Source organism: Hippocampus bargibanti, linkage group LG03 (assembly GCF_051943395.1).
Source record: "Hippocampus bargibanti isolate YZ-2025 linkage group LG03, ASM5194339v1, whole genome shotgun sequence".
In the NCBI taxonomy this organism is placed as follows: Eukaryota; Metazoa; Chordata; class Actinopteri; order Syngnathiformes; family Syngnathidae; genus Hippocampus; species Hippocampus bargibanti.
This window is the reverse complement of record NC_142736.1, coordinates 18,610,373-18,631,106: the sequence shown is the minus strand read 5'-3', so window position 1 is coordinate 18,631,106 and position 20,734 is coordinate 18,610,373. Positions and strand designations below refer to the sequence as shown.

The following is a 20,734-nucleotide window of genomic DNA, read 5'->3' as shown; positions in this document are numbered from 1 at the left end:
GTGTATACTTGACAAACGTTCAGGGGTGTGTCTCTTTCTATCTTTGTCTATCTGCTTTAGGTTGCAACAATATGATAATAATTGACATGATTGTTGATTGCTGACTTCTGCTCTTTGCCACCCGCTGTATGGTTTTACAAAGGCACAGATGAATTTGGTTTGCTTTTCACGAACATAATGAATTTTTCTTTTATCTTTTCTGACATAAAACACATGTTCCATCAGAATGTGAAGAGAGAAAGAAGGATTTAGGCAGACAGAGCAGAATGAATGGCAGAGATTATGTATCGCACATGTTCACAGTAAATCAGCTGTTAAAAGGCGAGAAAGGATTCATGGAGATGTTCGGGAGGAAGTACTGTATTAAGGGGTATATATGGAAAGTATTCTATGAATCTTCTTTAAAATACACAGTCCATGTTTGCATGTACATTCTCTGAATTCCATAATTTGCCCATGCAAAATAAAAGGTGGTGCTCTTGATATGCTTAAAAGCGCTTCGCTTTGGGTGTGCATTTAACATTACTGACAGACCCACTCCTGGCTCATATTTACACGAATGGCAGTCAGACAATGATAGGCTGACATTTACAGTAATTTGCCATCCCCTCCGCTGCATGGGAAACAAATCAAAAGACGAGATTGATGGGAGCAGGGGAAAAAAGAGAACAAAAACGAGTGACATGCTCTGAGGAGTCCTTTGAATATCTTAATCACAGACACCCTAAAAACAAGACCCCCATCATCACCGCAAATAAAACATAATAACCACAAGAGGCAGGCAGGAAAGTGAAATGCCGAGCAAAAACATGTTTTTGTCATTCAGCCGGTAGTCCCCGAGACAACAGCTGTTAGCGCCACAAATACTCCTGAACTCTCCATAATCATGGCGTTATTGAAGCGAAGACAAAAAGGGCGCTAATTGCAAGGGAGCAATCGGAACGCGATAGGTTACACACCCGGGTGATGCCACACAATACAAATGCTAAATAGGAAAAGGCGGGGGCAAAAAAGCATTCAGAGCATAACAGTATGTTGTCGCTCATTTTCAGGCAATCACCTTTACTCGTTTTCAACAGTCTTAATAACCTGTATCATTTCAAGAAGACTTTTTCTGGTGTAGTTAAATAATTTGAGCTTCCAAAGGTGCAATTAGTTGTTCTGGCATGCATAAGTAAAAAGGTCCACCTCCTTGAGACATGGCAGACTATTGTGGAGCACCTGCACCTTAACTGAGACCTAATCATTATTCCGCTCGCTGAACATTGCATGTTCACCCCCTTCCGAATATATCGCTGGCTCACGTAAACACTTGCTATGAATAGGGCGGCCTCATCTAACGGGATGTACCTCATCTCAGGTTCTTCCAACCCAGTGCATTGCGCTTTCTTCCTGGCTTTATTTGATCCATTGCTCTGTTTATCAACAACTAGCTTGCTTTTTTTCATTGCATTTTCTACATTGTAAATGAAAGCTCTATCTTTGGTAACGTGTTTGCTTCATTGTTGCCGTTTATGCACTTCAAGACATTGGCACACAGGTGCATTTCGGCATTTTTGCTCAAGGCAAACCCGGTCACATGTGACATTTGTATATTATACTTGTTTTGAATATAAATATTGTATGACAACTGAAACTGAACTGAAGTCTTTAAAATCCTTTGAAAATTAAAATTATATTACAAGAAGCTTAAAGCAATAGGTGTACTGTAATTGGTGAGTATTAATCAACAGTATCCATTTCAACTGATTCAATCTTCCTTTGAAAAAAACACACTTGTGTCACTGCAGCCCCGTTGGTTGAAACAGACTATAGTGCTACTACGAGCAAGAGCATGTGGCGCCTTTTGGTGGTTACATGCATTCTGTGTCACTGCGAAAAAAAAACAGTCAAACCTATTGATCCTGTTTGTTAGCAAGAATGTTGAGATGCCTTTGTCCTAAATCGAGTTGAAAAATAAGTAGTAAGAGATGATGGAATAGTCCATTGCATGAGAAGGTACAGACAGGGAGTATTCAAAATTATTGTGGTAGATTAAGCATGTTGACATGTGTTTTTTTAAAGCATATGAAATATGACTGACAAAAGAGCCCAAAACATATGGGTCCGTTTTGATGAGGCGTTTGGAAAACTCAACAGCCCAGGCAATGACTGCATATCCCACCACCTCAATTGGCCGTCCTTGAGTCTACTAATTGGCATACCATAGTGACAATAGACCTCCCTCAGCGGATGTGGATATATGTGCAATGCAACATACTTTTTTATTTTCGCTCAGACGGTATGTACAATATTCAGTGTAACCTCTCTTTTCGCAAGGTTTCAATGTTGTCATAGTGACCCGGCCATTTGGAGAGGCCATATACACAGACGCAGCACCCCGTCCCCTCTAAATACACGTGTCGATCATGAACTGATGAAGTAAGCATCCCCAGGAGGCTTCACCTCTTGAGCTGAGCTGCATGTGACTTCTTCCGATCCATTTTACTGCAGCACTCCCTGGCAATCAGGCTTGAATTATTAAAGTGAGCAGTGAGCAATGATCAATTCATCGCGGCCCTTTCTCACAGCCCGCCCACTCGTACCTCAGCAGAAATGACATTGAGAACACTTGAGTATGCTTCCAGACAATGCACATAAATGTGACTTACGTCGAAGCCAATAAGTCAATAATCAGACGTACGGGCTGAGCGAATGGACAAAAACGCATTCTGTGCAGTGCTGAGCACTGGCACGTTGTCTTCTTTTGTTTTCCTCAAAGTGCCTATAAAGTCAAAGTAAATATGTCTTCTAAATTTGGCAGTGAAAAGTGTTGTTAACAAGCCTGCCAAATTAGGAAGACTAAATTAAGCTTCAAAATTGTGAACAATCAATTCATTTCCTCCACTCTCAAATGCTCAGTTAAATGTACTGACACAACAACCTGAATTAAAATACGAGGACTGTGAATGCTGCTTCGTATGGCATCACCAAATCGCTGTTCAGACACCAGCTACCATTTAGGATTTAAACATAGAAGAAGAAGAATGTCGCTCTTTCACTTTCTCTCTTAGAAGTACATGTATACTCACAGTGACAAGGCACTCTAAAGCAGCCACACCAACTTCAAGGCTTGGTCCACATTCTGACAGTTGAGTTGAGTGACGTTTACATTAATAATCATAGTTTTTTTAATCATATTTCTTTCTACCTTTTTTCTTTGTGTCATGCATCTGTGACTCAAGACATGACAGTGTGAAACAACTGGCGAAATTCACACTGCAATTTCCTTGGATAAATGCTAATGTGAGCCATGGCACTGAAGCGTTTAAAATAGTAGTTGTCTTTGGTGATGTTTATGTCAATTATCTTCAAACATACATCATGTATTGAGGAACAATCTAAAAATCCACTTTACAGTGCTTGAAACAATGTAAATATATTGTATTAAGGCATGAAGGATTTTGAATATGGAAACAAATCCATTAAAACATAAATAAAAGATTGAAGGGAAGTTTTCAACGACTAACAAAAAAGTTGCGAGGGCAGGGAAAAGGAAAAAAAAGATGTGATCAAAACTTTGCGAGGATGCTACAAGGAGCCAAAATAAACTAGTACTCATAGCCCCCAAAACTGCAATCTTCCCTTAAGCCGGAGAGTGGCAGCTGGCAGAACAGCTGGTGAATAGGATTAATGTCAGAAGAATGAAATAAAACTCAACATATGTCCGAGCCTGAGGTGTTGGGACTGTGCGTGATTGTGCCCCCGATGGATGCCATGTGTGCAGCTGGAAGGAGCTGCTGTGCTGCTCCGCACTCCACCCCACAAGGTCACTTTTAAGAACTTCTTCCAGAAGATCTTCCACTAGTTCTCTATTCCAATACAGCAAGCATGAGTGGTCAACACTATCGCTCTGCCAGTTAATCGGGATGATTAATTGGCTCGCCAATATTTACTCACTAAAGAGGCAAATATCTGCAGATTTCTTTTTAAATTCACACATGGCAATACCATACAAATAAATAATAAAAAAAATAAATAGTGCTCAATATTTCTCTCTGTAAACCAGGGGTGTCCAAAGACGGTCCTCGAGGGCCGCCGTCCTGCCTGTTTTCCAGCTCTCCCAGGGCCAACACACCTGATTCAAATCATCAGGACCATTTTGATGCTGCTTCAGAGCTGGCTGATGAGCTGATCATTGGAATCAGGTGTGTTGCTCCTGGGAGAGATGGAAAACAGGCAGGACAGCGGCCCTCGAGGACCGGCTTTGGACACCCCTGCAGTAAAGTGAAGCAAATATACTCCAAGGAGTATTCTGAAATAACCAAATACTTTGTTTATAATTCATACTTTATTGGTCTAAGTGTTAAAGGAACAAAAAAGATGTTATTTATCTTCTTCTCCTCTTTTTTGTAACTAATTTTCTTATTCTTATTATTGTTATTCTTGTGATTATTTGTTAAATTAATCGTACAATTAAATTATTTTTATGTTTTTTTTATCAATTGTACCATTGACCTGACCAAGGAAATAAAATAAAACATTTGTTTTCAATGTTTAATGATGAATGTCAAGTCAAATCAAACAATCAAATAAAGCATAGCAATAAGAAAAAATAATGTGATCGTGTGAGTGCATTCGTCTGTGTGTGTGTGTCTGTGTGGGGTGTATGTGAATGGTTACTCAATGGTGTTGGGCAGTACTTACAGTGGTGATCATCGTCATCATCACTTTCCAAGATGAACATAACATGTGCTTGATTAAAATTTATAATTTCCATTTGATGTCGGCAATGGTAATCATTTGGGTCCACACATACTGTAATAAATGAATGTAATTTGGGACAAAATGTTGATTACCGTGTGAGATTTCTTTTTTTCTTTTTTTTTTTTTGAGGGGGTGCCCCGCAATTTAACTGTCAAATATACACTCGTCAACTAATCAATGCTGGAAGAACATTCCCATTTATTCATCTATGTTAATAGATGTGTGAGGGAAAGCGTCAGGCGCTGATCATGGCCGTTCAGTGTGATTTAGCAAATTAATGGCTGCCTTACACTACAAGGACAAAAAGAGACTAAAATGATCCACACGAATGCATTACAATTTGCAGTAATTCCAAGTGTCTTGTATGGACACCAACAATGTATTTTATGACCAACGCTGGATGCTTGCAAAACTCAAACATTACACCAGGTATGACAATACAATATGGAGCCAGCGACTGCCATGTGGAGTACATTAAAATTTCACTTTAGAAAATTAACTAAAGTCAAGGCGAAAGTGTCTTTAATTTTCCCTCAATTCATTCCCACTTTTGAAAAGTACTTAAAAGATAATTATTAAATCTCAATCTTGGTTTATTTACCGAGATGCCAGAATTCAGGATACACAGTTTCTGTTTACTTTGCCTCAAGACCAAAGGTCAACATCTTTTAATTAAAATAATGAAGGTTCAATAAGAGGTGAACGTACCAAAACCCATATGTGTATAATCATACCGCAAGCAACTTTTTAAACACAATGTGTGAGAGTTAAAGCCTTCTGCAGAGTAAAGAGTGTAAGTTTTCCACACATGCTCGTCTTTCCATTCAGGTCGGAGATACTCCAGTATAAAGTCACGTTTACAATTTAACATTCACCTCCCCGCTGTTACTGACTCAACGTGCTGTTGTTCAAGTGGCTTCATTCACAAGAGAAGCTGCATGTATTTTACTCTTTAATTGGCCTGTTTCTTTTGTGCAGGAGACTGAGCCTCATTGACTGTCTTCGACAAATGGACCACTTTCATTCTTGCGGTTGACTGACCACACAAATATTTGCAATGTCTATAAATAAAGCATAACAAATGTATTTATTGTAAGCAAGAGGTCGGGCCATTTTACCGTATCAATGCCATTGGCATCTCCAGGAACTAAGACGTAGTTCATGATACAATAAAGTGGATTGTCCATCCATCCATTTTCCGTACCGCTTATTCCTCATTAGGGTCGCAGGGGGTGCTGGAGCCTATCTCAGCTGTTTTCGGGCACGAAACCCTGAATTGGTTGCCAGCCAATCGCAGGGCACACAAAGACGTACAACAGTCACTCTCACACTCACACCTACGGAGTGGTCAATCTGCCTGCCATGCATGTTTTTGGAGTGCGGGAGGAAACCGGAGGACCCGGAGAAAACCCACGCGGGCCGAGGGAGAACATGCAAACTCCACACAGGGAGGCCGGACCGGGACGCGAACAAGCGACTTCTGCACTGTGTTAGCCGGTGTGCTAACCACTCGACTACCGGGCCGACAATAATAAATGAATCACTTCAAGGATTTTGAGGCACCAAAATCACATTTAAATAAAATTATTTCTTTTTTTAAATATTTTTCACTGTGCAATTTAGAGAGAGAACATTTCCATTTTCTATTTATATAATCAATTGTGAATTTTTAATTTAAAAAAGTGTCATGTCAGCAAAATTATATTGTTTTTTTTCCCCAGGGTTTCAAACCTAACACTCTTTATTTGAACTGAATAATATGTACTTGATAAAGTGACATAAAATCTGCCTAAGCTGTGGACTGGAGCAGACAAAAATGGTCATGTACATTCAAAGGGAAATGCCATTTGTCAGATACAGTAAAGTCTCGTTATATCGATATTCAAGGGAGTCCGAAAAAATATCGATATAACCGGGACTATCGATATATCCGACCCTGTTTGCATGTAATTTTCTCCGTGCGTGCATAGAAATAGTATCGATATAACCGGGACTATCGATATATCCGATATCGATATAACGAGACTTTACTGTAATTATACTCTTTGCCACTCGGGCTTTGCATAGCGATAAAACACATTTCTATTCATTTGGTCTGACACGCTCATCCCATATCCTGGCACTTGCAATGTTATAGAACAAGGGAAGAGGGTAAAGAAAAGCAACGAGTGGGAGGAAACACTTGTTTCTTCCCGACGGATGAAAGAGTCTCTTTGTTTGTCGTGTTTGACATGTGTGATTGTGGAGCGGAGGAAAACAATGCAAATATGTTAATAGGCCGCAAATGCAATCGTTGTCATGTTTGGTCGCGTCAAGGCGGATCTCTGCGCCGCATGGCTGACGTACCTGCGACTTACAGAACAAGCCAGCGATGTGCTCTGAAATCATTAGCGAGTCACAGAGGCCGTGTGTGCCAAGGGTGTGGGTTACATGTCAACTATTTTGATCCCTGGTCAGTTGACACCGGCTCCTTTGTGGCGCTGGGTGTGTGCGCACAATACCGCCGAATACCGCAGCTAGGGCGGCGATACTGAGCTGGCACTGCCTGCACATAAGCACTGTTCCCCCTCATTTCCTTCCTTGCACAAACTATTTGTAGTTTGACTGTATCTCATCCCCGTTGGTAAAAGCGACTCTTATTTATTTAAATGGGAGGTTTCACAACATCTTGATAAATATAGCAGCATGAATGGCCTCAGCCTTCTTACGTGTCAAAATTTCATCATCATTGCAACGCTCTGAATGCTGCTGGCATATCAAATAAAACAGTCAAAATGATACTGTGGCTATTTTTCTTTGCGAATCAAAACACAAGGCCCCACCCGCCCGCCGGAGATATAATTAACTAGGCTTGATAAGCAGTGGACAAGGTATAACAAGGACTTTGTTTGTGTGTGTGTGTGTGTGTGTGTGTGTGTGTGTGTGTGTGTGTGTGTGTGTGTGTGTGTGCGTGTGTGTGTGTGTGTGTGTGTGTGTGTGTGTGTGTGTGTGTGTGTGTGTGTGTGTGTGTGCGCGCGCGTGCGTGCGTGTGTGTGTGTGCGTGTGTGTGCGTGCGTGTGCGTGTGCGTGTGCGTGTGTGTGTGTGTGTGTGTGTGTGTGTGTGTGTGTGTGTGTGTGTGTGTGTGCGCGCGCGTGCGTGTGTGTGTGTGTGCGTGTGTGTGCGTGCGTGCGTGTGTGTGTGTGTGTTGTGTGAATGAGGACAAATAGACCTCTGTGTAACTCTGGCTGTGATTTGTCTCGAAGAAACGCCCGTTTCCTCCTATCAAGGGGTTCCTGTGCAGCCAAAATGGCCAGGATCACAATGGGAGTTTTGTACTACGGCGCGGGTGCAAGGGCGATACACTGAACAGCTGAAACTCAGGAAGATGGCCCCTGGAATGCTCCCCAGCAGTTGCTACTGTTGACTAATCGGAATATGAGAACTGGGGAAGGTGATCTTGAATGCAAAGAATGGCACATTGAAGAAGCAGCTGCTTGTTTTGTCATGTGAATGACGAAGACAGCAGCAGAAAGGGGCAACAAAATCTATATCTTCGCTTGTGTAAAGCGAAACCTGCGGGGACTGCGTCTGTGTGTGTTGTGTGAAGGATCTGCTTTGGAACAGATAGTAAATACATAATTCAAAAGGGGACCAGGCACTCTGTTTAGCCCAAACACCCTCCATTTAGCTCTGGGCTCTGATCGCTGCCTGGCACAGAAGCGACATTGTCACCAGAGAATGAGGTTGGGAGACAGATGAAAAATTGGACAAAGGTTAGATGAAGTGAGGTTGACCTAATTATAATTAACTAAACAACAACTGCAGTGGTGCTGTGCTATACGATTGACCCAACTCTATGTTATTACGTTTTTATAAATATAATAATATGTAGTGATTTGTTTTCATTATTAAAAAACAAACAAAAAAAATATTTCTAGTCCAAAGACACTCCTTCAGATGTGTAAAACTTTGGAAGAAGGTTGATTAAATGGGACACGTGGAAAGTAAGGGCCTTGCTACTGGGCATTTTTTTTCCAAGTTCAAATGTCAAACTGGCCGATTGCCCGCGCCGTACAACCGAAAAATTTATTTAACGTCTGCTTCCCAGGGTGACAAGAGAGTTGATTGGCAGAGAGCAGAGAGCGGCTTTTGATCATATGTCCTAACAAGCGATTCCAGCTCATGTCTCTTCAGCCTGAACAGATCTGCATTACCTATTCAAACAAAAGTGACAGGCCAGATCCCTGCCTTGCTGGGCTGGTGCACCGTGCTTCAGGCCAAGACATAACACACACGCACACACATGTAGAAAAAAAATGTCTCAAGCCCCCCTGTTCTGTAGCTGACATAAACCTGCAGCAAATATTTAATCACACATATTCCTTGCATCAAGATCCATCGCTGAAGGATCTGGATGAAAAAAGAGCAGCATATCATAAAAGGGATGGGAAAATGCTTGACTGGTATTTCGCCAGCATGAGCACAAGGCCTGCCAGGAAGGTCCCGGCCTAAGCAGTAAGATGCTGCACCCGGAGGAAACACAAACAGCTACGATGCTGAAAAAGGCCTCAAAATCAGCAACCAAGGCAACTGGATTCTCAAACCCTCATTGCATATGCATGGCGTCAGAGGCTCATGCTCAGATCATTATAACAAAGATTCCTATTAATTAGGTGGGATAAAGCAGAAGCAGATGACACGGCAGCTGGGATGAGATGAGAGGGGAGAAAGGAGGGGAGAATATGCATCAATCTGTCTGGGGCAAGAAAATGAGCATTTTATCATATCAAATATAACACTATATTTTGTGCACCATCAATTTCACTTTTTTGGAATTTCAAGCCTTCTTTTTAAGAATCAAAAAAATATCCATGAGAATTCCAAACGGATGAAATTACCCAGAAATAAACCCACTGGTGTTATGTCGCACCTGCAATCAATTTCCTCTGAGCCTGCGTGTGGACTCCACAGGGGTCGGGACACTGATGGAGAAAGTGTTACAACAGAGTCGAGAGTTGATCAGTGCTAATCACGGCCCAAACTATTCTCTTCCCAAGCTTTCCCACAGATCACAACCTCATTAAATGCCTGCCGTAATAGAGCATAATGATCACACAATGATGATCACTCAGCCTTGTGCACAATCATTATACAGTGATAATACACAACCTCACCGGGGGATTACAATTACAAATAGCAGTTACTGCTAAAGGCAATGGTTGGTCCAATGTGGATGTGTTCCATACACATATTTCTGTGTCTTGTGGGGCTGTAATACAATCAATTTTGGGCCGGTAGTGATGGCGCTGGTTTACAGTAACTACTGTCCTTTTTTTTTTCCAACATCAAATAGCTTTACAGTCATGGAGCTCTGTTTGTGATCTCATAGCACTGTGGTGTCCACAGAAGCCCCATTTCCCCAGGCAACATTAAATGCAACTCTGAAGGAGGAGGCAGCTGTGTGTCAATCATTAGAGACACAATTGTGTGCAAGAAAGGTGTGAAATTTACAGTACAGACAATTCTTAGTTGTACAGTATGTTTCTCAGTTTACTGTGTGAACCAAATAGGAAGATCCTGTCAACATCCAAAACATCGAACACAAATTTAAGGACAAACAATTCGGTTATATCCCGAAAATGATAATCACTTAGCTAAGTTGGTAATAACACTCTCCCAATGGGTGACAAAGTGCTTGATTGATATGTGGAGGGGTTGGGGAAAAAGTAATTTCATGAACTCACTTACTTGAGAGGTTATTTGTTAGTTTTTTTTTTTTTTTTTAATAAACAAATCATATGCATGATATGTTAATTTAATCTAAGGCATGAGTTTTGCCCACTGTTCAATCATGGTAATTCAGACTTCATGTCAGTAAATCATTATTTAGTACACTGGATTCGGTATTTGATAGGCGAGCAGGTCTGGCTCACTGTGCAGAGGCAATGAGTGTGTTCAGTATAAGATATGAATTTTTCGTGTCGACGTGTCCGACGAGTGGCTAGCGACCAATTCAGTGTGTACGCTATCTTCTGCCCAAAGAACCAATGATCGTTTCGGATAATGTGTGAATGGATAGTGTTGATGGTGACCAAGATTTCCGCACACAAAATATCTCTGTGTTGACATGCAAAGTCATGATTCAGACTTACATTAGTGCGCGTGTTAGTGTGTGTGCTCTATTTGCATGTGCCTCAAATTATGGTCACCTTGACTTTTTTTGATAATGTTACCTATTTTTCTTTACGCCGACTTCCCCTAAACCCCAATAGTTCCTGACATTTTTAAATCCTGTCAACTGCTGTCTGGAGACTTATCCATAAATAATGCATTTACAATAGATAGTAAGTAAACATGGGGCATAATCGTTAGCGGTGCTGTCAACAATGCCTATTAAGGTTTTTACAGTAAAGGTGACTATTCAGCTAAATGCAGTGCAAGCTGCTTGGAGGATAATTTCATTCATTAGCACTGTCATAAGCACTTAAAGCACTTTAAGGACCCAGAATGGAAGAGAAGGGTATAAGTGTACTGGGAGTAAAAGGTAACAAAGAATGCGATGAATGTCCAAGCGATACTACAGTGTATGTTCTATTCTGAGCACCGTGTCTATTGGTTTTCATTCATCTAGTTTGCCGATTAAAATTCATTGTGGGACTCAGAAATATGAAATATATCCATTTCTAGAGGTCATCACTTAATCCCGAGTCCATAAGGACAATGAACTGTTGCGAGCAGGCAAGGGAACCCCAAGAAGAATGGTAGCAGATGGCGAACAGTCTCCAAGGACCTCGGTGATCCCGATCACACAGACACCAAAGCGGCCGAATTGGACACAACAGTTGTCATGCTTATATGAGCGGTATATTTAGCTCATCTGTTGCTTGCAGCACATTAGCGGTGTCATTAAGACAACAAATGGCTTCTCTAACCTTCCTGTGTTCTCTCCATCCTGCCCTTTTCAGTCCTCAGTCATATTTCTTTCCATAAACAAAGAAGTACCAATTCGATTTCTCACTAGCTATCGACAAGGTTTTCTTTTCGTTTGCGTTGAGAGTCCTCCTCCTTCCTTTTTACAGTAATCACTGATCATCACCACTGAAGCTTCCTCAAGTGCTCTCCAAAACCAAGTGTCTCTCGGTTCCAGCAGCATGGGAACAGTATTGTGAACTTTGTGGCCTCTCTTATCGTCTACCATTTCTCCTTCTTAGAAACTAATTTCCTCTGACAGGGGACTTTATTTTGGTGGCAGTGATACGCAGTGCATGAGGCAAAACATGTCTCTATTATTAACAGGAGATTAAAACAGCTGTATGACACTCCAACAAACCCTCTCTCCCCGCAATGACATACGGCCCCGGATTACAAGATGCACTTGACCATTTAAATTTACTGCACCAACCAGGCTTCACCAGCTGGGGTTCATTACCATAACGCCTGGATTTGCTCAGAGTAAAAATCAGCTTGATAAAACACGTACGGTATGAAATTTAATCTGGAGCGTGAGTATTCTGGAAAGTTGTTTTGTTTCTTTCTCAGCGACTTGTGACATCTCCAATATTTTATTCGTAGACGGTCATATAGAGAAAATATCTGTGCACCGATTCCTCCTACAAGTTCTGCATGCCCCGAAATAAAAAGACCACCAAACGAACTCTTAGATAATGAAGAGAACATTACTTTTAGGCTAACAGAGGTCTAATTATTCCTCAGATGACGTGCTTAAGATAAGAGCTCCCCAGACACTAAATGAGACATGCATTCCCCAAGGGGTTCAACATTTGATTGGGTGTAGTTACATTACTGCAGCCCTAATTAAGAAGGGGGATGTGTTCCTGCAGCTTGTTCAAATATTTGTTTTTTTTTACCACTCTACTCTTTATTGACTGCAGGCTGGGGAGGGAGACAGAATCATGAGATGTCTTTCAGAAAGGACACTCGGTTGACCTCAGTGGGTTATGTCACGGTTTTTGCATTGGCAATGAGACAAAGGTTTTTTTCGAGCAAATTTGACAGGTAAAAAGCAAGTATGGCTGTTAAAAAGCTAAAGTGTGCCTTTGACACAGGGAACATTTTAAAAGAAAAACCAGGTATCACAGAAAGATACGTTAGAAGGTACATCGACTCGTGGGACGCATTTTTCTTCCTCCAACAGTACACATGGAGAAAGGAGCCCTACCATCTTGCTCTGTCTTTGTCATCTCCTCCAGCTTCTTCTGTTTGAGTGTGTCCACCACATCTGCCAGGCTTCCTTTGCGGCGCTCCGGAGTTCCAAACGCTGATGCGCTCAGCAGGTCGCCTCGCTCCCGGGCCCCCTCCTCTGGCTTGTGCGGGGAAGTGGAATTGTTGCGGAAAGAGTACTGGGAACAAACTTTATTGCTGTCAGATTCCTGTATAACACATAAAGGGGTCACAATGAGAATGAGATGAGTGGATTCTGGGTTCCTCCTTTGAGCTATCTGACACAACTTTAGTGTTGTACAAAGTCATCTGGATGTATGAAATGGCTGCGGTTGTGATTACATATAGCTACGTTTTAGAATAGAACTCGTCGCACTGCTAAATAGGATTTGAAGTGGGAAAATGAGATGAAATGATTAGGTACGCTTGCATAGGGTACATGCATAATACATTTTGACTTCAGCTGCCGACACTTGGCACAGAAACGTCCCGATAGTAATTCTTCAAATTGCTCTTGAGTGTGCATTTGTGTTCAGGTGACTGCTATGTAATTTTTTCAGTTTCTATTGCAGACCTATTCTCAGCTGAGTGCCTGGAGATGTTGTAAATCTGTGTCCTGTCTCGAGCTGTTGTTGTTTTTTTCCAGTCCCACCTGTGCATGGTTTAGTAGTTAACTTGGGGTCTTGTCTCTCTAGCTGGCTGGATGAATGCTCCCTGTGCATGAGCACACATGAAGGTAAATGGGAAGATGTGCCTTGAACGGGTGGTGAGGAAATGAGGGAGAGAAAGAGAAAGAGAGTGTGTGTGTGCGTGTGTGTGTGTGTGTGTGTGTGTGAGAGAGAGAGAGAGAGAGAGAGAGAGAGAGAGAGAGAGAGAGAGAGAGAGAGAGAGAGAGAGAGAGAGAGAGAGAGAGAGAGAGAGAGAGAGAGAGAGAGAGAGAGAGAGAGAGAGAGAGAGAGAGAGAGAGAGAGAGAGAGAGAGAGAGAGAGAGAGAGAGAGAGAGAGAGAGAGAGAGAGAGAGAGAGAGAAACAGACAGCAATAGGTTATAGTCGGCATACGAGCCACGGCTGAGCACTACATCTGACAGAAGGTGGTGTTAATTATGGTTTGTGTAGCAGAAGGTCGCTAAGTAGCAAGGAGCCTCTGCCTTTAACAGGGGAACACTTAGGTGTGATTTAAACATTTGCCCTCATAGTAAGGAGAGGAAACATGTCTAGATCCAACAATCAACGTGAGATTTAATCAACAGAGGTGCGGTGTCAATTTTTGGACTTGATAAATAAACCGCGGCCAAGTGGACAGTGCCAATTCCTCATCCTTGTGCAGCATGTCAAGCCCGAGGCAATGTTGCCACGCCGTGGTCGGGTGGTCTGGTACCAAGCGCCAGGGTGGCACGACGGACCGACCCGCTGTTTACCTCCCAACCTTGTGTTGAATGATTATGCAGCGTGGCAGAGACAGTGGAGAGGGCTTGAGGCTAGTGGAGGAGTGTTGGCTTAATCAGCTGGCATGGGTTCAAGGCACAGCCTACACAGACGCATGGCACAGCAGTGGAGTCAGGTAATCAACACACTCTCATTCCTCTCGCCTTATGCCTTTCTATTTTATCCTCAGTATCATGCCATGCCATCGTTTGATACTTTTGTCTTGCATAACCTTGTTTTGAGTCATTCTTGTCACCCTTAGCTTTCAGCCATTCATCTTCAGTTGTTTTCATGAACGGTCAACTTTTGATAACATTGCGGAACTAATTTTAGAGAGCTTTTATACCATGTCATATATTTTGAAGAAAGAATTTAACACGATGTTGTTTCACATCTCATAGAGCTTATGCAGCTTCAGTTAATATTATTGATGATGTTTAGGGGGTCGTTCTTCAATATCTTAGACTCACTTCACTATGAGATTTTCATATTGAAATGTTCACGTGATGCCTCCTAAGGGTTGTGCTGCAATCCTGTGGTGTTGACTGTTGAGGGTCTCCGTGTCCAACTGTGGCGCTGCTTCAGAAGCCCTCTGGGTGTCTTTACTGTTCTGCAATCTGTCATAGACAACCACCTGCCTCTTGTGTGCATCTCGCTCACAAGTGCTCACGCTGCCCTTCACTCCGCGAACATCAAAGTAGATATGCACTTAGAATGTGCAGCATCTGGAGAGTGGCTGCCAATTTAGCTTTGACACAACAAGCCAGCGAACGAGACACAGCTACCAAGGACAAGACATGCTTCTTTTATAGAATCAAGAATGCAAGCTCAGGGGAAGGAGAAAAGGCCAAGTCTTTTGACCATGATGCAGTTGGGATTTGTGTCATTGCTAACGTTTCGGGAAACATTTCTCTATTAACTCTGAGAACAGATGACACTTTCATATTTGGCAGAGACGCTTATACCAAGACCTCAGAGGTTTCGTTACTCCGAGGGGCTCGAGCTATGGATAGAATATCGGCTTCGTTGTACAAGCCAGGGACAATGAGTGCCTACTGAGAATGTATCCGCAACACTGTGGGGAACATAGTAATACCGACAGTACACAAGTCTAAAACTGAAGTCCCAAGAATTGAAAGTTATGTGTTTTCCACAGTTTGCCCAACACAACCCTTCTCTTGGTCCCACCATATAGTAAAAACATTGAACTGTTTTTAAAATGAAATAAACCTTGATTTTATAGATCTACGGATTCATCTGTTGTCTGAACATGGACATTCGCACAATGAATGTATAATGTGAATATTTTATTTATGGTAATTCATGGGATTTTTTTCCCATGAATTATTATTTGCAGCAGGAAAAGAAAACATATACTTATTTTCCATTCAAGTGTTCTTTTCTTTCTCCGTTTATCTCGGTGCGGGTACAATTTTATATTTTGTATTGTGTCTCACCATGCGCTGTTGGGCAGACACCAAGCTGTCCCAGTCACTCTCTGGAGGCACACTACTTAGCGGCTGAATTTCATCTGGATGGGTTTTTCCATGGAGCAGATTGTGCAGCGGCAGCTGCGGTGTGCAGTGGGCCTCAGTCATCTCCTCTTTTTCCCAAGACAAGTGATCCTGGCTCATGGCATCATCTCCATCAACCACAGAGGCAAAAGGAGACGTGGCTTGCTTGGAAGACATGACTCTGCTGTAGAGCGACAAAAGGACACTTTATTAATGCAAAGGGAATAACCACAAGTGATGCACAAAAATGTAGTGTTTCCTCAGGGCTTTAATAAAGCAGCAGAAGTGGCTTTTGGGCATTAAAAACTACTTTACAAAACATGCACCTGTGCTACAACGTTCAACCTGACTGCCTGAGGGGTCTCGGGCAGGCCGAGGGGTCCCTAATGTTTTGTTTAATGCAGATGGATGGCTTGATCTCGGCCTGGAACAGTGCCTGCTTGGGGCCTGGGCCAAACCCCAAGTTACTTAGGCAGCGGGTCAGCCAGACAGCGGGGCGATAAGCCAGGAACTAAATTAAAATTATAAATAATGTAACTTTTTTGCATTTATGAAAATATATATAAAAATCTACCTTGTTAATGATGCGTTTGTTCAGTTTAACTCCTCGGGGATCAATGCAAAATAAATGGTATTGCCAATTTGTTAACATAATAGGATACGTTTGATCCCGCCGCTAAGCTTCATGCTATAATTTCATTCATGATTTTTATTTTGTGAACAGTGACCTGGGTGTGTTTTGAACTACTTCAAATGGCCAGTCTAGGTGGCTGACAAACATCCACTTGTCTCTTCAAGTATTGCACATTCACATGCACACATTGCTACACTGACAGATCAGTCTGAGCAGGGAATGGGCCCAAACAAAGTTGGCCTAAATTCATGTCATGCGTCTCAGCGGCTGAACAAACAAGTCCACTAAGTCAGGTAGCTGGCTGTAACCTGTCTGTCTGTCAATGCTTCAGTCCATTAGTGTGTCGGAATGTGTTTCCTCCTTTGTGTCGTGAGACTCGGCCTTCAATTGTAATCAACCAGTAAATATCTTTTTTCTTGATAATCCCCAAATCTAAGGAAAACTCAGAATGTACGTTACAATCGTAATCGAGGAATGAGAAATGCGAGTTTGATGGGGAAGCTATGCGCACGCACGTGTGAGCACAGGGGGACGCTCAAGCGCTCATATTCTGACGTATTTTTTTATTAATGCGCCGAAAAATCCCGAGCCTGGAGTGCAACGAACGCCTTGTCCTCAATGGAGTGTGAGAGTGAAACAAAGCACTGCTTTTGTATGACACAGTAAATCAAGTGGCATTATTTTACCACTAAAATATTCAGTCTCCCAGGCACTTTTACTTGAGTCTCCAGCCATGAGTCAAACCGCCAAGGCGTGAGCAAGACAAGGGGATGGAGGGAGAGCGATGGAGACTCCATCCTCCTGTAACATGTGTCTACAGCAATCTTGTTAAAGAATGCAACAGATCTGCGGCAGGCTCCATAACAGTATTTGTCAGCAACAGTTAATAATTTATTGGAAGCGCAAGTAGGTTCGCTGCTAAGGCAGCTAAAGAGTGGGGAAAGCTGCCTCAGCCCCGCACCCTCTGCTGACATGCCTCATACAATACCACCTAATATCATTGAAAGGGGAAATATTTGTTTGAAAATATCTAATCGCAAGTATGGCATTTTATTTCTCATACTGGAGCGGGGATCACACAGCAACGTGATCTAAAGGCTTTTCGCAGCAGCGGATCAACGTTGACACAATGAAAGCAATTTATGAGGAGAAAATAAATTGTATTCATTTCAGTGTGGGTGTACATATTAATGAATCAACTTCTCCAAAAGAAATCACACTTTTTACAAGCTTGGTCTCCATTGCAAACAAAACAGACATGTCTGTATATTCTCGAACTTTTGGCGAGACTTAACCTCAGTCAATTTCTTTCAAAAAACAAGCTCCATGCTCTGCCTTTATATGGTAAAAAGAAAGAAAAAAATGTGGTGAGCTTCAACTTCCTAAATCCTTGACAGGCTTGCCATCCCTCATGCTTGATTTTGCCATGACGACGATGGCCAGCTAACAAGCCAAACAAATCAATAAGTCTATGAAGTGCTGCTTTTCTTTCCCACTTTCTTGCCCGCTTTGCCAAGACAAAGCCCAAGTGACTGACTTTATATATATATATATATATATATATATATATATATATATATATATATATATATATATATATATATATATATATATATATATATATATATATATATATATATATATACATTTAATGGGCGGCCCGGTAGTCGAATGGTTAGCACACCAGCTTCACAATGCAGAGTTCGCCGGTTCGCGTCCCGGTCCGGCCTCCCTGTGTGGAGTTTGCATGTTCTCCCCGGACCCGCGTGGGTTTTCTCCGGGTCCTCCGGTTTCCTCCCACACTCAAAAAACATGCATGGCAGGCAGATTGACCACTCCAAATTGTCCCTAGGTGTGAGTGTGAGAGTGACTGTTGTATGTCTTTGTGTGCCCTGTGATTGGCTGGCAACCAATTCGGGGTGTCCCCCGCCTCATGTCCGAAGACAGCTGAGATAGGCTCCAGCAACCCCCGCGACCCTAATGAGGAATAAGCGGTACGGAAAATTAGATGAGATGAGATATATATATATATATATATATATATACGTCAGTTTTAGTGTACAATGTAGTCTTCAAGCCATTCATCTCTAACAAGGACCGCCATGTTAATATTTAATTATGTGAATTACCATGTAAAGAAAATACAATGCAGAGTTGTATAAACAATTGGAATACAGCCGATGAGCTGATTAATTTAGGAATTTAAAGAGGTGCGCACATGCGAATGTGTTGGAGTGCGTGACTTGAGCAAAATCATCTGCTCGTTTGCCTTCAGGGCCTCTTTCTGTTCTAACAGGTGTCATGGTAGAATTCCTCAGGGTTATTCACCTGCCATAATGAGATATTACTACCTGACAGCTCCCAGCTGGAAGAGCATTGACACGGAAGCCACCGTTTAGCACAATTAAATTATCACCCTCCATTGTGATTGTGCCATGCTGTGCAGCCGCCAGCTTTCTGGGTACATAATCAACTCGTAATAAAAGGCTGTAAACCGCACATTCGCCGATTGGCAGACGTGCACACATTTTGAAGTGCAGTGGAATTCCAACAGGGGAGCTTCGAAAAAATATATTTAGTTGTTTTCGCAGCAGTCTGTTGGAATATACCTGTGTTGACAATGTAATTAAATATAATGGTATTCAAATCAAGTAATTGGTCAGGAAGATCCAGATTTTTCTATCTACTGCGCTGAAGTGGCTGGAGGGTTGTCCAAATTAATTTGGTAAAATTGTTCATTCTTCCATTATTCTTGACCTTCCTCTGCAAAAAAAGTCAACTCAATTACATGCGTACTTCATCCCCACTTCACACTCTCTCCTGATAGCCTCTCTATTAGACATGGCCACCGTTACCACATCGCTGCAACCTAAACGACAGCCGGCCTGAGCAAATTATGCTAGCCACCTGAAGTGTGCACTTTACAAATCAAGCCGTGTATTGATAATTATTTTGCAGGATAAATTATTTGCAATAGTATGCTGCCAGACGAAGCGCCTTGTTGCTCACTTTAAACACTTGTGCGGCTGCCCTGGCTGTGTGGTTGGTGTCCTTGCGCCGTGCGAGGCAAAGCCACACACAGGTGTGAGAGTGCTTAAGTGTTCCTGTCTGACTCCTCAGGAGGGGTCGATGAGCACTCACACACTAAATCGCTCCACACCCTCCTCTCCCCGCCCCTACCTCCTCCCGTGTGCCCGTGGCCCCATTTGTGATCCATGAAACTGTCTGTGAGTTGGATGGCACAACTCTCAGTTCCTCGGGATACATACAAGTTCACCTTGTGCATTGACTGTACAATGTTTAGCTATAAAAACTTAAGCGTTTTGCGAAAAACGAAAGACAGGGACAAGAAAAGCTTTCAAAGATCTGCCCTCTTTCTTAATCTCTGTCTTTCTTCCTTCCATTTATTTTTCACTAAACCTGCTGGGCGCTGGGGTTCCGAAAGGGTCTTGTGTTGCTGCCGCACTTAAGCAAACCTCAAAGCAAGTCAGGCCATCCACCAACACAAACCCATTTACCGAGCAACAGTGGAGCTTTGTTGCTTTCCACGGTTGACAGTAAGTTATGAGCCCTTTGTGAACAGAAGGAAAACAGAGATCGGAATTTGGCAGCAGCATAATAATACAGAAATCTCCTGTTTGCGAAACGTGAAATTTTCATGGCAACAATCAGGCATTGTTGAGGGAAAGAAAGGCAACGGTGACAGATGAAATATAGAGCGGGCCCCTTTTTTGTACAACCGTAAACAAAGCGCCATTCAAGCCATGTCCACTCTGTCATTTCGAAAAGATAACTTATTCTGTGCTCTGCAAAGTTTGCTTCAAATGGCTGCCTTTCAACAAATTTAGCGTAACATCTCATACAGTTGCGAGAGAAGTGAGTTGAGGAGTGAAGTGGAGTGCCAAGGATTGGCAGAGCCATCCCATGCACCCAAGGAGAACCACATTTGTTTTCAAGGGGGCTTCAAAACACGAATATGATTCGGAAGACGGGAAACAAAAAAAGTGGGTCATTTGGGTGAATAAAACAAACAAATGTTCAATGACATGAAGATATTTTGAAGGAGGAACTATCTTACCACCATGAGGTCATCCGTGACCCAGTGAGTGAGTTTTGTGTAATTGCCAATGGAGCGGAAATCTGCACCGTGAACGCACAGTGCCCCAGTCCCTACCAGGCATGGTCAAGTAACAAGAGCATTTGTAACGGGACTCCCAAAAGTGCAGTACTGCCTTGAGATCCAAATGTGTTCCA

The 20,734-nt window shown here is 42.4% G+C and overlaps 1 protein-coding gene across 3 annotated transcripts in view; it reads right to left on the bottom strand.

Moving 5' to 3' along the window:
- The window catches only part of sox6 (SRY-box transcription factor 6), a 162,337-nt gene that overhangs the window by 95,231 nt on the left and 46,372 nt on the right, over nucleotides 1-20,734 (bottom strand). For all 3 annotated transcript variants that reach the window (XM_088992398.1, XM_088992397.1, XM_088992399.1), the window contains exons 4-5: nucleotides 15,790-16,030; nucleotides 12,906-13,116 (exon numbers count right to left, since the gene is read on the bottom strand). In XM_088992398.1, the coding sequence (XP_088848524.1) occupies nucleotides 12,906-13,116; nucleotides 15,790-16,030 (452 nt within the window). The remainder of the gene's footprint in view (nucleotides 1-12,905; nucleotides 13,117-15,789; nucleotides 16,031-20,734) is intronic.